This window comes from Oncorhynchus tshawytscha, linkage group LG27 (assembly GCF_018296145.1).
Source record: "Oncorhynchus tshawytscha isolate Ot180627B linkage group LG27, Otsh_v2.0, whole genome shotgun sequence".
Classification (NCBI taxonomy): Eukaryota; Metazoa; Chordata; class Actinopteri; order Salmoniformes; family Salmonidae; genus Oncorhynchus; species Oncorhynchus tshawytscha.
Genome location: NC_056455.1, coordinates 16,278,579 through 16,294,489, shown reverse-complemented (window position 1 = coordinate 16,294,489; position 15,911 = coordinate 16,278,579). Strand labels below are relative to the sequence as shown.

The 15,911-nt window shown below is 41.9% G+C and overlaps 2 protein-coding genes across 5 annotated transcripts; both read right to left on the bottom strand.

Annotated features, from left to right (window-relative positions):
- Positions 1 to 641: 641 nt before the first annotated feature.
- Positions 642 to 4,066, bottom strand: LOC112234996 (THO complex subunit 4). Of its 2 annotated transcripts, none has more exons than XM_024403367.2 (6): positions 3,687 to 4,066; positions 2,095 to 2,250; positions 1,822 to 1,969; positions 1,368 to 1,434; positions 1,102 to 1,276; positions 642 to 944 (listed from the first exon to the last, which is right to left on the bottom strand). In XM_024403367.2, the coding sequence occupies exons 1-6, from the start codon at positions 3,930 to 3,932 to the stop codon at positions 930 to 932; spliced, it is 807 nt and encodes a 268-aa protein (XP_024259135.1). In that variant the 5' UTR covers positions 3,933 to 4,066; the 3' UTR covers positions 642 to 929. The 2 variants fall into 2 exon arrangements, with proteins under 2 accessions (XP_024259135.1, XP_024259136.1); XM_024403368.2 differs by lacking the exon at positions 3,687 to 4,066 and adding an exon at positions 2,739 to 3,676.
- Positions 4,067 to 7,523: 3,457 nt separating this feature from the next.
- LOC112234985 (mapk-regulated corepressor-interacting protein 1-like) lies at positions 7,524 to 10,135 on the bottom strand. Of its 3 annotated transcripts, none has more exons than XM_042307419.1 (5): positions 9,956 to 10,135; positions 9,183 to 9,216; positions 8,861 to 8,979; positions 8,555 to 8,659; positions 7,524 to 8,450 (listed from the first exon to the last, which is right to left on the bottom strand). In XM_042307419.1, the coding sequence occupies exons 1-5, from the start codon at positions 10,035 to 10,037 to the stop codon at positions 8,386 to 8,388; spliced, it is 405 nt and encodes a 134-aa protein (XP_042163353.1). In that variant the 5' UTR covers positions 10,038 to 10,135; the 3' UTR covers positions 7,524 to 8,385. The 3 variants fall into 3 exon arrangements, with proteins under 3 accessions (XP_042163353.1, XP_042163356.1, XP_042163355.1); XM_042307422.1 differs by having other exon boundaries at positions 8,861 to 8,964; positions 9,956 to 10,134; XM_042307421.1 differs by lacking the exons at positions 9,183 to 9,216; positions 9,956 to 10,135 and having other exon boundaries at positions 8,861 to 9,176.
- Between the last annotated feature and the right edge of the window lie 5,776 nt (positions 10,136 to 15,911).

The window sequence follows — 15,911 nt, the reverse complement described above, 5'->3', positions numbered from 1 at the left end:
GTAAAACGACAGGATAGTTTACGTCGCCAAATATGACCTATTTTTTTGAGACATTTTCCCATGTCCAATTGCACCATTGGGTGCAGTGTACTTCAGCTAAGATGTGCATGACAACCTCAGTACTTTCAGTGTCCGGCTGTTACACAATGTTTGGAACCAGAGACATTTGGCACTGCAAAAGTCTATTTGGCATAGGCCCTTAAAGCCATAACGTCAAATAGCTAACAAGATGGCTACACTGACCATCTTCATTGCCCCTTGTTTTTTGCTCCATGCACACTACTTGCTCACACTGACCCGACATGCACTTCTGCTGCTGTTTATCATATACCCTGATGCCTAATTACCTTAACTCTCCATATCTACCACAAATATCTCATTCCCTGCATTGTAAATATAGTATTGGCACTAAACCTGTAGAAAGCTTACCTTTGTGTGCTTATATCTTTGCTGTACTTTATAGTACTACTGATATTGATCACTGCGTTGTTGTGAATGAGCAATCAAGTTGTATTTTAATTGTCACGTACTTTGTAAACAATGTGAAACCCTTACTTGCAGGCCTCCCAACAATGCAAGGGATTTCTCTGTACTTGAGCACGTGACAACAAAAACAAAAAAACGAATCAGTCAGAGTATGGTTAATTTGTACTGTAGGGTTTATTACAATGATCTACGGGAAAAGGAGTCAGAGCAGCAAGGAAAGCCCCACTCACCCCCTTAAACCTACAGTCAAAACCAATATTTTTTTCCAAAAAACAAAAATTGGTAAAAAAAAAACACAGAATTTAAAAGGATTGATACAAATTTAAATCACACCAGAAGACATCCAAGTGTAAAATGTCCTGCATCTTCAACGCTGTAACAACAGCGACTGTCCTCATGTTCAGCCTGGAGAGTAATGCAGCCTGGAGGATTCACCTAGGCTCTTAGCTTGTTTCCATCTGGGGTGGGTGGAGGAAACGCATCAGATAAAACACCTGTCCCATCATTAATTTCCAACGCTATATACATGTAGGACAAATGTTTTTTTTTTATTTTTTTTTTTAAACTTCCTACAACACTTCATAACCCCTTTCTCATTTTCAAACCGAGACTCACCCTGGCATTGTAGGCATCTAGCTGGGCATCCAGCTCTTCAGCGGAAAGTGGCTTAGTGCTTCCCCCGCGGCCACCTCGGCCCCTGCCTCCTCCACGACCTGCTCCACGTCCTCTCTGCATCCCTCTAAACCCACCACCACGACCCCTGTTCATGCCACCACCTCCTCGGTTCATACTGTAGAACATCTGAACATTAGCACTTTCCATTCATGACACTTATCATTGGCTCAGGTTGTTTTGGAAAACAGCTCAATCTTAACACTTACCCCTGCATGGGTGGTCGTCTTTGTGTGTCGATCTGTGATGTGACAAGTTGTATGTTCATGGGACGCCCTGCAAGAGAAAGTATTCAGGTTATCACCAGCAAGAGTAGTGTGCTGAAGAAGGATAAACATCCGTATGGCGCTGTAGTTCGTTGCATCAGTGTCGACTCCGGCTGTGTGGTTATTTGTTTAAAATGTTCTTTAAACACCATGAGTTAAACGTCCATTTTCTGTAAGAGAACTAGTAAAACAAGCTAACTACCTGGCCTGAACATGGATGGCAACGATCTGAGCACCCATTTTTAAAGTTTTAACCTTCAGCATCTTGAAGGTTGGATGAATATACAGTGTCAGCATGGTGAAAGACACCTCAGCAGCACACAACAATGAAATGTTTCAGCGAGGTACAAATGACATAATATTTGTGGCAATTGTCAAAGCCAAATGAGAAACCTACCATCAAGTGGTACACCGTTGTACTGTTTCATAGCTTTTAGAGCATCTGCCTTCCTCTCAAAGTGGACATCTGCAGTGCCTAAGCTCCTGCCCGACCGGTCATAGTGAACAGCTGCCTTCTTCAGTGTACCAAACTCCGCAAAGAGCTCCTGCAGTGAGAGAAACCATGTATTGTGATTGTAAGTGATTTCAAGTGCCATTTTGGAAATGCTAATCCAAGGCAAATAAGCCATTTCTAAAGAGTTAACCAAGTCAAAAATGAAATAAGATGTACCTGAATATCTGCGTCTGAAACGCCAAAGTCGAGATTGGAGACAAGAAGCTTCCCTCCGGTTTCCACACCAGCGCCACCCCCGCCGCCCCCAACACTGGCATTGAAGCCATGATTGCCGTACATGTCGTGTTGCCATTTATCAGGAATCTGCTTGGGCTGCAACAGATGAAAGAGAACGAACCTGCTGACTTCAGGCTCCCCTGTCTCTGCCAATCACACAGAGTCCAGTCCACATAGCTAGGTAGGTGCTGGGGAGACCAGGGAATACACAGCCAACAGGGCCAGGTGGTTGGCACACTGCTACCCCATGGAAAATACCAGCATTCCCTGCCCAGTGCCCACCCAATCACCACAAGCATGTAAACCAGTTCAAAAACAGGACACATGGCAACATATCAATTCTAGACACTAGACCAAGTTAACAGGTCTTAAAGCATTTTGCTAAAACTGATGGGCCCTACTAAAAAATGAAACATTTCCCATAATATAATGAGGTGTGCATTAACGTCTGAGGCTATTTTCATCAACATTTAGCAGTGAACAAGTCATTAATAACAGTACACGTTTACTCGCTACCATCTGCACTCCGCTCCCACCCCCTTGTTGGCTAACTAGGCTAGCAACGTCGCCCACTGTTCTCTTGCCATCTGCTCCTCCACCAAAGGCTCTCCAGGCGGCCATCCTCCAGCGAGAGTAGTATGCTGAAGAGTCATCCATCCGTATGGCGCTGTAGTACTTTGCATCAGTGTCGACTCCAGCTGTGGTTATTAGCTTAAATTGTTCTTTAAAAGCCATGAGTTGGCTTTGATGAGTTAAGTGTCCATTGTCTGAAAGAGACAACTAGCAAAATAAAGTACACCAACTACCTGGCCTGAACATGGATGTCAACCATCTGAGCGTCCATTTTGAAACCACGGCATTTTGATTGAGTTGTGACGAGTAACATTACTAGAAATGTGGAGATAAAAATATGTATGTAATAAGAGGGGGAAAAGTCCACTGCTCCATCCATAAAGGACACCGTTCTGTGTTGATATGGTGCTGCTCAAAGGGAATTGTGTTAACCCGCCTGCCACTCCCAAACAAAAGGATAGGAGTGCAGGATGAAACGCCAAAAGTTGCCTCTGCTACAACAAAAAAAAAATCATCCAAATGCAACGATATTCTTCGATGCAGTGCCGTTCGGTTGTCCGACAAGTGACTTTCTGGGTCGAAAGAGACTGCGACAGACCATGAAATCAATATTTCATTGATTGAAGATGCTGAATTCAAAATGGCGCCGTCTGGGCCTTGTAGGTTAGCAGCTTTTCCAGAGTTAGCAATTAGCTAACCTGCTCCAAAAGCTTATTCTCAAAAAAGTGGTAACAGGCATGGGTTTGGGTGGACAAGGATACATTATGTGCATTATATCTCCATGCAATTTAAAGGATTTCCCTTGGTTAATTCGAGAGAAATTCGATTAGCTAGCTAAGTGCCTCTCGACTAGCAAGCTAGCCATTGATTGCATTGGGAGCAGCTAGCAAGCCTGAAGATTAGGACGTCGCGCAGGCATTTTTCCTTTTTCGCAGCCCATTCCTCTAAATTTCTCATACCCTGCTGTATGGCGTAGGTCTTGCTCTGCCACGGCTCAGGTTCGGTCGGTTCCTCATGGGGCCCGATCCTCCACCTCGGCCCCCAAAGCCTCCACCAGCTGCTCCACGGCCAACACCACCACCTCGGCCCACGCCAGAGCCTCCCCGGCCACGGCCTCTTCCACCACCACGGCCTCCTGCGCCCCCTCTCTGCTGCCTGTTCTGCTTGATGATGTCGTCTAGAGACATATCCATCTTATCAGACATTATGCAGTTTCAATTACGCTAAGAACTGTTAGCGAACTAAAAACTAGCCTGACTGATCTCTGCCTTAAGTATAAAAAAAAAGTGGTAATTACCCGGCGTTACTACTCAGTTGCGTGAGAAAAAAAACCGCTAAAATGGAGCGCAAGCTGTCTTTATAGCCACGAGCCCTCGTTACGTGAGGACGGATGACGCTATCAGTGTCCGCTTGTTGTGCGCCGCCCCTTCCACAGTTTTACTCAGGTTATGCTGTTTAATCAAGGGACCATTTGAAATTGATCCCTTGAGTCATATCACTACAAAGACCTGTGCTGCTATTATCAGTGCAGCAGCGCAATGGTCTCGAATTTACTGTACTGCTGGTTATACAAAAATAGATAGATCTGACATATTCCTTGATAGTTGGTGCAATTCGGCTTGGCCCCTCAGCCATCCGAGACATGGCCTGGTCACCCCTCTACCATCAAGAAGGCCCGGGACAGTACAGGTGCATCAAAGCCGGGACCGAGAGACTTTAAAACAGCTTCTATCTCCATGCCATCAGACTGTTAAATAGTCACCACTAGCCGGCTTCCCCCCAGTACACTGCCCTGAACTTAGGGCACTTTTACTAGCCAGCTATCTTAGAGACAGGGTTCAATTCTCGGGCCGACTTTTCTCTGTATATATCAATGATGTTGCTCTTGCTGCGGGCGATTCCCTGATCCACCTCTACGCAGACGACACCATTCTGTATACTTCTGGCCCTTCCTTGGACACTGCGATCTAACCTCCAAACGAGCTTCAATGCCATACAACACTCCTTCCGTAGCCTCCGACTGCTCTTAAACGCTAGTAAAACCAAATGCATGCCTTTCAACCGTTCACTGCCTGCACCCGCACGCCCGACTAGCATCACCACCCTAGAATATGTGGACATCTATAAGTACCTAGGTGTCTGGCTAGACTGTAAACTCTCCTTCCAGACTCATATCAAATATCTCCAATCCAAAATCAAATCTATAGTCGGCTTTCTATTTCACAACAAAGCCTCCTTCACTCACGCCGCCAAACTCACCCTGCCAAATTCACCCTAGTAAAACTGACTATCCTACCGATCCTCGACTTCGGCGATGTCATCTACAAAATAGCTTCCAATACTCTACTCAACAAACTAGATGCAGTTTATCACAGTGCCATCCGTTTTGTTACTAAAGCACCTTATACCACCCACCACTGCGACCTGTATGCTCTAGTTGGCTGGCCCTCGCTACATATTTGTCGCCAGACTCACTGGCTCCAAGGTTATCTACAAGTCCATGCTAGGTAAAGCGCCGCCTTATCTCAGTTCACGATGGCAACACCCACCCGTAGCACGCGCTCCAGCAGGTGTATCTCACTGATCATCCCTAAAGTCAACTCCTCATTTTGCCACCTTTCCTTCCAGTTCTCTGCTGCCTGTGACTGGAAGAATTGCAAAAATCACTGAAGTTGGAGACTTTTATTTCCCTCACCAACTTTATACATCTGCTATCTGAGCAGCTAACCGATCGCTGCAGCTGTACATAGTCTATCTGTAAATAGCCCACCCAATTTACCTACCTCATCCCCATACTGTTTTTACTTATTTACTTTTCTGCTCTTTTGCACACCAGTATCTCTACTTGCACATGACCATCTGATCATTTATCACTCCAGTGTTAATCTGCTAAATTGTAATTATTTGCCTACCTCCTCATGCCTTTTGCACACAATGTATATAGACTCTTTTTTTTCTCTACTGTGTTATTGACTTGTTTATTGTTTACTCCATGTGTAACTCTGTGTTGTTGTCTGTTCACACTGCTATGCTTTATCTTGGCCCGGTCGCAGTTGTAAATGAGAACTTGTTCTTAACTAGCCTATCTGGTTAAATAAAGGTGAAATAAAATAAAAAACTGCTGCCCTGTGTACATAGTCATTGAACACTGGTCACTTTAATAACGTTTACACACTGTTTTACCAACTTCATATGTATATACTGTATTCATCCTATAACTACCGCTGTACCCACCACTCCTGTTCATACAGTATACTAGCCATACTGTCTATACACACCATTATATTACACAATAAGGCACGAGGGGGTGTGCCACAACCCTGAGCTACCTTATTGCTATTATAAACTGGTTACCAACTTAATTAGAGTAGCAAAAATAAATGTTTTGTCATACCCGTGGTATACTGTCTGATATACCATGGATGTCAACCAATCACTATTCAGGGCTCGAACATTCCAGTTTATAAATATATATTTTTATCCCAGACTCTGACATTGCTCATTCTGATATTTCTTAATTTTTAGGATTGTTTTTTATTATTGTTAGATATACTGCAATGTTGAAACTAGAAATATAAGCGCTTAGCTGCACTTGCGATTTTATTTAACCTTTATTTTACCAGCATGCGATAACATCTGCAAAATGTGTACGCAACCAATGACATTTTATTTGATATAAGATTCCTGAGACAAATGTGTAAATAAATGTGTTGTGTTAATACCATGGCCTAAACCAACTGTATCCACATGTGAACTTTGTCAACAGATGGATCAACACCTATATCTGGGGCGCAGAATCACATAGCCTAAAATGTTGTTACAATATATCATGCAGCCATGATTGTATCTTCTTGTACTTGTTTGCACTACTAATAGGTTTACCATTATGGAGTAATTCTCTCTGCTAACTTTTGTGAATACTGGCTGAGCCCTGTTGTTATAACGGCTTTCAGACCATAACCGAGCACTTCATGATTCCCTATGTGATATGAAGGAACTAGATCAGAGAAAGAAATATGGCTGACTATACATACAATGAAAATAAACACATGTAAAGTGTTGGTCCCATGTTTTCCATATGCACAAAAAGCTTATTTCTCTCAAATTTTGTGCACAAATTTGTTTACGTCCCTGTTAGTGAGCATTTCTCCTTTGCCAAGAAAATCCATCCACCTGACAGGTGTGGCATATCATGAAGCTGATTAAACAGCATGATCATTACACAGGTGCGCCTTGTGCTAGGGAAAATAAAAGGCCACTAATTTGTCACACAACACAATGCCTCAAGCTTTGAGGGAGAGTGCAATAGTCATGCTGACTGCAGGAATGTCCACCAGCACTGTTGCCAGGTAATTTTATGTTATTTTCTCTACCACAAGGAGCCTCGAACATTGTTTTAGAGAATATGGCAGTACGTCCAACCGGCCTCACAACCGCAGACCGCATGTAACCACGTCAGCCCAGGACCTCAACATCCGGCTTCCTTACCTGCGGGATCGTATGAGGGGGGTGTGGAGGGGTTGCTGAGGAGTATTTCTGTCTGTAATAAAAGCCCTTTTGTGGGGAAAAACTCAGTGGGTGGGCTTATGCCCGCCAAGGCCCATCCATGGCTGTATTCCTGCCCAGTCATGTGAAATCCATAGATTAGGGCCTAATGAATTCATTTAAATTGACTGATTTCCTTATATGAAATGCATTCAGTAAAATCTTTGAAATTGTTGCATGTCGCAATTATATTTTTGTTCAGTAGCCTATTACACTGTTTTCAGTAACAATGCACAAACAAAACAAAGAGCGTGAGACAATCATTTACCATCCTACTGTAGGTTCTGTGATGTTTGTACATACATCATTGGGGAGTATACAGGTAACACATCCAAAAAGTAAATTTTAGGTCAGAACATCTATGACCAATGCATTGAGAGTGAAATACTGTAAAAGTATTTTATTCAATATTTTTTTTCAAGGCTGGGAAGTCAATGTGGCGATGTCTACTTGAAGTCCATTTTAGGGGCATGAATTTATATGAAAAATGTTGGCATTTATCGTAAAGAATTTTTACCTTCCAAAACTCGCCCGTACAATCGGTTTCCATTCCAATATATCTACAATTCAACTATCTTCCAAAAAAAGAATGTCAGCCCTTCAGCGTTATCCTTTGTAGATTGAAAAGAAAACTTAATATTTAAGACTGCAGTCCTTTAAAGTGTCCCATTAATAATTTTTACACCATCTGTACTTCGGCATCAGGATGTCAGCATATTTCATTGAAACTCTGCATCAGTCCCATTCACATAAAAAAAAGAGTGAAAATGAAAAATTCATGGCTGTAAAACCAAGAACCGGAAGAGAGAATCCCTGGAAATCAAATGCCAGCTTTCTTGCATTCCACGTCAACCAGATGAGAGGTAGGGTAAGAAAATATTGAGCCTGGACAGAGAAAGAGGGGGGTGTTTAAGGAACTCCAAAAATGTTGTGGTTGTTAGGACATCAGCCCACTGCTGTTGAATGGGCAAGCTGTTAGTCCAGGTGGGCAGAAAGAGGACCGGAATTCTGGGCAGGAATGGCCAAAAGGTTGACTTGCTGGCTGACAGAGGAGGAGAAAGTTCTCAAGGATAATTGGTGCAGAAAAAAAGCTGTTGACTATAAAGAGAAAGACTAGGACTTCTTGGAGTCCTGTGTGTTGCGTTTCTTGAGGTCACTCAGGTCAACTGGTGTGAAAGCTGCAAGAAAGGATAAAAATAACATTACTACTCTGTCTTTTTGACAAATCTAGTAAATAGCCTGTTTAAATGACAAACACACTCAGATCCATCAAGTCACTTACAATTTAAGTTGGGATTTGGGTTCTTTTCCACATACTCCTGTGGGCCACGGTCTTTGCGTTCGCTGCTCTGAGGTGACCGGATGTCTCTGAGCACACACTGCCAGGCTGTAAAGAAGCATACACATGCCAGCTTTCAACCATCTCCTTACATACCACATTCCATCCAAATGGCTCATCTGAGCTCAGTGGTACAGGGGCTCTGTAAGGAGCTTTGGATCATGTTGATGGCCAACATATAAGCCTACTCAGGTGAGATACGTTAAGGGCTAGTCTTAGTAAGAGATCGGCCTTCTGAGGCAGACTCACTGTCGTGGATGAAACGCACATTCTCCTCATGCGCTGGAGTGAAGAGCTCCCCACTGTTCGTAGGAGACCGAGGGCTGGAAGTCCGCTTGTAGTTGTTCACCATCCTAGGAGCAGATGAGCTATTAAGCAGCAAAGATACAAATAAAAAACAAATAAAACAAACAGCAAAACAGCAAGAAAGAATGAAAACACAGAACAGACAGGCTGGAAAACACAACATATGTCTTTCTGGCATGCATGCAGTATACCTGATTCTACAAGATACAGCTTGATATAGTTACCACACAACACAACCATAACAGGTAAACAACTCTCTTCCAACCTCATTCTGTGTGCAGTCTGTCTCTTGCTCCTTTCTAATGAATAATTGGTGGTGGGGGTTTGAGAGAGTATGAAACTTCTTTATCCTCTGTTGGATAGCTAGTGGTGGAAACAAGGCGTGACATGATTCATTCTAAATAAAGACACCAATCACAAACAATTGAGGAATGTTGACATTTGAAAGCTAGCTAGCTAAAACAGACTGCAAAATACAGTTACTTAATTATACAGCCAGAAAGCTACATTGGATGCCACACTACCGGCATTAGCTTGCTTGTTGATGTTAGTTATGCTTCAATGTTTACATGTTTGTCTCTGACACTTAACGTTACACAAGCGAGCTAGCTAACGTTAGCTAAGACAGCTAACAATAGCTAGCAATAAATTATACTAGTCAACTCATATTGACCAGCGACTCGTAAAATATAAAGCACCTAGCTTGCTAACTAACCTTACCCAATATCGTATATTTTAAATTGACATTTTTGTTGATTAGAAATAAGCTTGCGGTTGAAGTACTGGCTGACAGTTAAAGGATAACGTTAGCTAACTGTCAAGCTAACGTTATGGTACCGAATAAGCTATCTAGCGAATGTTTGCTACACGTTATCAACATCTAATTATTAGCTAAGCCATTTAACTTTATCTAGCTGAATATATCCAGACAATAGTACAAATTAAATGTTTACAACGGCAGTGGCATATTAATTTAGAACGCTATAGCCATCTTGAAATAATACAAAAATTACCAAGATGTAAACTAGGTTTACAAACCTGTCTTTAGATCCGGCTTCCTTTCGCTTTCTTTATTCAGCCAACAAGCTGTAACTAGCGTTAAGCGAGCTAGGCCTCCCATCGGCTAAAACGGTTACCAATGCCAACCAATCATTTCTGGGCAAGTATTTAAAACGGAAGTCAACAAAACTTAATAGGTTTGTTGGTTCAAAATAATGTTAAAATCCCAAAGTGATGCTTCTATGAATGCCTTCTCCCTAACATTTACCCTCTCTGATCGGGTCTTTTTGGCACTTGTTTAAATAAAACAGAATAAAACAAAATACCATTACCTGAGTTTATAGGCCCTAAAAAAATACACCCTAGCAATTAAAAATCATCATCATAATGCACCCTAGTTATTAAAAATATCACCAAGCCCTAGTCAGACCATTACTGTTCCAGCTGGCTTATATGCGTTATTAGGTAGGTCATGTTAAGTGTAGCACAGATCATTTTCGACCAACTTGATGATGCTTCCTCAATTCCCGACTTGGAAGAACGCATTTAATCTAAATGTCCATGTCTAGTTGCAGGGGGGTTCGTTTGAATTAAGAAATTGCTCCAATATTAAATGAAATACTTTTTTGGGCTCCATGAAGTAATCAAAATAATGTGTACACCACCATCTTGCCTGTTTAAAATATATTCTAAATGATTGAGAAATGTCTGTTGCTTTCTTCTTCTTCGTGTGGTTTTCCGGCAGATTAGACACGTGGTTGCGTATTGCTGCCTTACACAGTTTGGAAAGTACATTTCACATTGTTCACAATAAAAGGAAAATGAGACGTCATGTAACCCTATAGTGGCCTACTACTCAAATCAAATATTATTTGTCACATGCTTCGTAGACTAACAGTGAACTGCTTACTTATGGGTCCTTATCCAACAATGAAGAGTTAACGATAACAAGTAAAAAAATAGCATGTCAATATAGAGCCCCACACCATTTCCCTGTTTGACGCTAGGTTTTATGGGTATTATGACACCTCCACTGTGGGGCTCTAAGCAGTGTTGACAATTTAGCGACGTTGTCGCTATATTAAGCGAGTATTCAGACCCCTCTAGCGACACATTTTCAAAAATGCGACTAGCGACAAATCTAGCGACTTTTTCTGGTGTTATTGGAGACTCTGACGTGAAAGCACGTATTGTTCTTACTCTTCTCAACAAGCAGCGGATGCTGCCGTGGGCCCCACCCCTGTCCCAAAGCACTCACAGGCAGCCCAGTCCTCCTGCAGCAGTCTCTCCCAGCTGCAGTCAGCGCATGAGATGTTCACCCCTCTGCATCCAGACTGCAAATTAATCGTGCATGCAGGAAATCGCCGCTGGCTGATCCCGCCCTGGTTTACATTCAGGGCGGGATGAAAATGTAAAAAACTAAACAAAAAAATCAAATAAAAAACTAAGTAACTCTGCCAGAGTGTCTCTTTTGGGTCACTTTTGCCAGTCCCAAGCCCAGATAAAGAAGGAGGGTTGGAATTGTGACGTTAAAAAAAACAAGAATCGCAGTTAATTTGTGGTTCTAAACATATTTAGGGTGTTTTTTACTCACTTTTTGTCTCTTTAACCTGCATGTCGTGATAGGTGGATAAAATAAATGTATGCACGATGGCGCACACACACGCAGCCAGTTAGCCAAATACATTTAATCCTAGTAAGAATTCACTGTCTTGGGTCAGTTAAGATCACCACTTTATTTTAAGAATGTGAAATGTCAGAATAATAGTAGAGATTAGGATTTATTTAAGCTTTTATGTCTTTCATCACATTCCCAGTGGGTCAGAAGTTAACATTCATCAATTAGTATTTGGCTACCTGAAACAAATGTTTCATGTAGCCTTCCACAAGTTTTCCACAATAAATTGGGTGAATTATGGCCCATTCCTCCTGACAGAGCTGGTCAGGTTTGTAGGCCACCTTTCTCACGCACGCTTTTTTAGTTCTGCCCACAAATTTTTTATGGGATTGGGGTCAGAGCTTTGTGATGGCCACTCCAATACTGCGACTTTGTTGTCCTTAAGCCATTTTGCCACAACTTTGGAAGTATGCTTGGGGTCAATGTCCATTTGGAAGACCCATTTGTGACCAAGCTTTAACTTCCTGACTGATGTCTTGAGATGTTGCTTCAATATATAGCCACATCATTTTACTTCCTCATGATGCCATCTATTTTATAAAGTGCATCATGCCCTCCTGCAGCAAAGCACCCCCACAACATGATTGCTGCCACCCCCGTGCTTCACGGTTGGGATGGTGTTCTTCGGGTTTGCAAGCACCCCCTTTTTCCTCCAAACATAACGATAGTCATTATGGCCAAACAGTTCTATTTTTGTTTCATCAGACCAGAGGACATTTCTCCAAAAAGTACGATCTTTGTCCCCATGTGCAGTTGTAAACCGTAGTCTGGCATTTTTGTGGTGGTTTTGGAGCAGTGACTTCTTCCATGCTGAGCAACCTTTCAGGTTATGTCGATATAGGACTCATTTTACTGTGGATATAGATACTTTTGTAACTGTTTCCTCCAGCATCTTCACAGGGTTCTTTGCTTTTGTTCTGGGATTGATTTGCACTTTTCACACCAAAGTATATTCATCTCTAGGAGACAGAACGTGCCTCCTTCCTGAGCGGTATGACAGCTGCATGGTCCCATGGTGTTTATACTTGCTTACTATTGTTTGTACAGATGAACGTGGTACCTTCAGGCGTTTGGAAATTGCTCCCAAGGATGAACCAGACTTGTGGAGGTCTACAATTTTTTGGCTGATTTCTTTTGATTTTCCCATGATGTCAAGCTAAGAGGCACTGAGTTTGAAGGTAGGCCTTAAAATACATCCACAGGTACACCCCCAATTGACTCAAATAATGTCAATTAGCCTATCAGAAGCTTCTAAAGCCATGACATGATTTTCTGGAATTTTCCAAGCTGTTTAAAGGCACAGTCAACTTAGTGTATGTAAACTTCTGACCCACTGGAATTGTGATATAGTGAATTATAGGTGAAATAATCTGTCTGTAAACAATTGTTGGAAAGATTACTTGTGTCATGCACACGGTAGATGTCCTAAACGACTTGCCAAAACTATAGTTTGTTAATTAATTAACTTCTTATGGCTGGGGGGCAGTATTGAGTAGCTTGGATGAATAAGGTGCCTAAAGTAACCGGCCTGCTCCTCAGTCTCAGTTGCTAATATATGCATACTATTAGTATTGGATAGAAAACACTCTAAAGTTTCCAAAACTGTTTGAATTATGTCTGTGAGTATAACAGAACTCATATGGCAGGCAAAATCCGGAGTTGAAATCAAAACAGGAAGTCAGAAATCTGAGCTTTGTATGTATTCACCAGTCCCCAATGAAATCCCCTTGAGATATTAATGATGCTGCACTGCCTAGGGGGTCCACTAGATGTCAACCATCAATAGAAATTATAATGAGACTTCTATGGTGTTGTGGTAGTGAATGATAGCAGAATCAGTCAGGTGTCTGGCAATCAGCCATTTTCTGATCATGCTTATTCCTCATGGTAGTCACTTGCGTTCCATTGCTCACGAAGACAAGAAGGAGTACTCAGGTTGGAACTTTATTGAAGCTCTTTGTTAAAAACATCCTAATGATTGATTCTGTACTTAGTTTGAAATGTTTCTTTGACCGGTAATATAAGTTTTTGTCCGATATAACGCTGACCAGAATGAGCGTTTGGATATGTATACCAAACGCGCTAACAAAAGAAGGTATTTGGACATAAATAACAAACATTTTCGAACAAAACAAACATTTATTGTGGACCTGGGATTCCTGGAGTGCTTTCTGATGTAGATCATCAATGGTAAGGGAATATTTATCATGTAATTTCTTGTTTATGTTGACGTCAACATGGCGGCTATTGTGACAAATATTTCTGAGCGCCGTCTCAGATTATTTGCATGGCTGGCTTATTCCGTAAAGTTTTTTTGAAATCAGACACAGCGGTTGCATTAAGGAGAGGTATATCTATAATTCCATGTGTATAACGTGTATTATCATCTACATTTATGATGAGTATTTCTGTTGAATGATATGGCATTGCAAAATCACCTAATGTTTTTGGAACTAGTGAATGTAACGCGCCAATGTAAACTCAGATTTTTAAAAATATAAATATGAACTTTATCAAACAAAACATACATGTATTGTGTAACATGAAGTCCTATGAGTGTCATCTGATGAAGATCATCAAAGGTTAGTGATTAATTTTATCTCTATTTCCTGCTTTTTGAAACTCCTCTCTTTGGCTGAAAAAAATGGCTGTGTTTTTCTGTGGCTATGTGGTGACCTAACATAATCGTTTGTGGTGCTTTTGCTGTAAAGCATATTTGAAATCGGACACCGTGGTGGGATTAACAAATGTTAATTATGAGATTTTTGATGTTTTGAAAATGGCGCCCTACACTTTGACTGGCTGTTGTCAAATCGCTTCCGTTAACGGGATTGCAGCCATAAGAAGTTTAACAAAAAATTTGTGGAGTGATTGAAAAACAAGTTTCAATGACTCCAACCTAAGTGTATGTAAACTTCCGACTTCAACTGTATGTACTGTACATATAAGTAGGGGTAAAGTGACTAGGCAACAGGATAGATAACAGACTGTAGTAGCAGCGCATGTGGCATAGGAGTCTGGTTCATAATAATGTCAGAAACTGAGAAAATGGAATGGCATCAAACATATGGAAACACACTATGCCGTCATTGGATTCAAATCCTGCAGCGCACGCAAGGTCCACCTGCTCAAGCCAGCGCATGTCCAGGCCCATCTGAAGTTTGCCAATGAGCATCTGGATGATCCAGAGGAGGAATGGGAGAAGGTCATGTGGCCTGATGAGACAAAAATAGAGCTTTTTGGTCTAAACCCCACTCGCCGTGTTTGCAGAAAGAAGAAGGATGAGTACAACCCCAAGAACACCATCCCAACCGTGAAGCATGGAGGTGGAAACATCATTCTTTGGGGATGCTTTTCTGCAAAGGGGACAGGACGACTGCACCGTATTGAGGGGAGGATGGATGGGGCCATATATCGCGAGATCTTGGCCAACAACCTCCTTCCCTCAGTAAGAGCATTGAAGATGGGTCGTGGCTCTGTCTTCCAGCATGACAATGACCCGAAACACACAGCCAGGGCAACTAAGGAGTGGCTCCGTAAGAAGCATCTCAAGGTCCTGGAGTGGCCTAGCCAGTCTCCAGACCTGAACCCAAAAGAAAATCTTTGGAGGGAGCTGAAAGTCCGTATTGCCCAGTTGAAAGCCCCGAAACCTGAAGGATCTGGAGAAGGTCTGTATGGAGGAGTGGGCCAAAATCCCTGCTGTAGTGTGTGCAAACCTGGTCAAGAACTACAGGAAACGTATGATCTCTGTAATTGCAAACAAAGGTTTCTGTACCAAATATTATGTTCTGCTTTTCTGAGGTATCAAATACTTATGTCATGCAATAAAATGCAAATTAATTACTTAAAAATCATACAATGTGATTTTCTGGATTTTTGTTTTAGATTCTGTCTCTTACAGTTGAAGTGTACCTATGATAAAAATTACAGACCTATCATGCTTTGTAAGTAGGAAAACCTGCAAAATCGTCAGTGTATCAAATACTTGTTCTCCCCACTGTATGTCAGGATCAATTTCAAGATCATTATCCGTCGACTGCTCAGGATCTTCAGGTGCGTAACATGCATTTTTCTCTACTGTACTTAACCTAAAGGAGAAAGTACTCAGCTTGTATTTCACCGTCAGTTCAGGTTTACACCTCGCATCCTTCTTTCTGCCTCGCTTCCTCTCGCCATCCATCCTCTTGCTCGCCCAGTCCTCCGACAAAGGTGTGTTACCGTGTTCAAACTTCTTCTTTGTCTTCCTGTGGTTTTCCAGCAGAGTAGATGCTGTGTTGTGTATTGATGCCTTTCGCAGGTCAGAGTGCAGATTGTACA

Excerpts from the sequence above, each read along its gene's own strand:
- LOC112234985 (XM_042307419.1), bottom strand. The coding sequence starts at position 10,037 with ATGGGAGGCCTAGCTCGCTTAACGCTAGTTACAGCTTGTTGGCTGAAT. Across the intron at positions 8,980-9,182 it reads CAGACTGCACACAGAATGAG|CTCATCTGCTCCTAGGATGG; the intron begins GTTGGAAGAGAG and ends GCTGCTTAATAG. Across the intron at positions 8,660-8,860 it reads TGTGCGTTTCATCCACGACA|CCTGGCAGTGTGTGCTCAGA; the intron begins GTGAGTCTGCCT and ends GCTTCTTTACAG.
- LOC112234996 (XM_024403367.2), bottom strand. The coding sequence starts at position 3,932 with ATGTCTGATAAGATGGATATGTCTCTAGACGACATCATCAAGCAGAAC. Across the intron at positions 2,251-3,686 it reads GACCTACGCCATACAGCAGG|CCCAAGCAGATTCCTGATAA; the intron begins GTATGAGAAATT and ends CATCTGTTGCAG. Across the intron at positions 1,970-2,094 it reads TTTCAGACGCAGATATTCAG|GAGCTCTTTGCGGAGTTTGG; the intron begins GTACATCTTATT and ends CTCTCACTGCAG.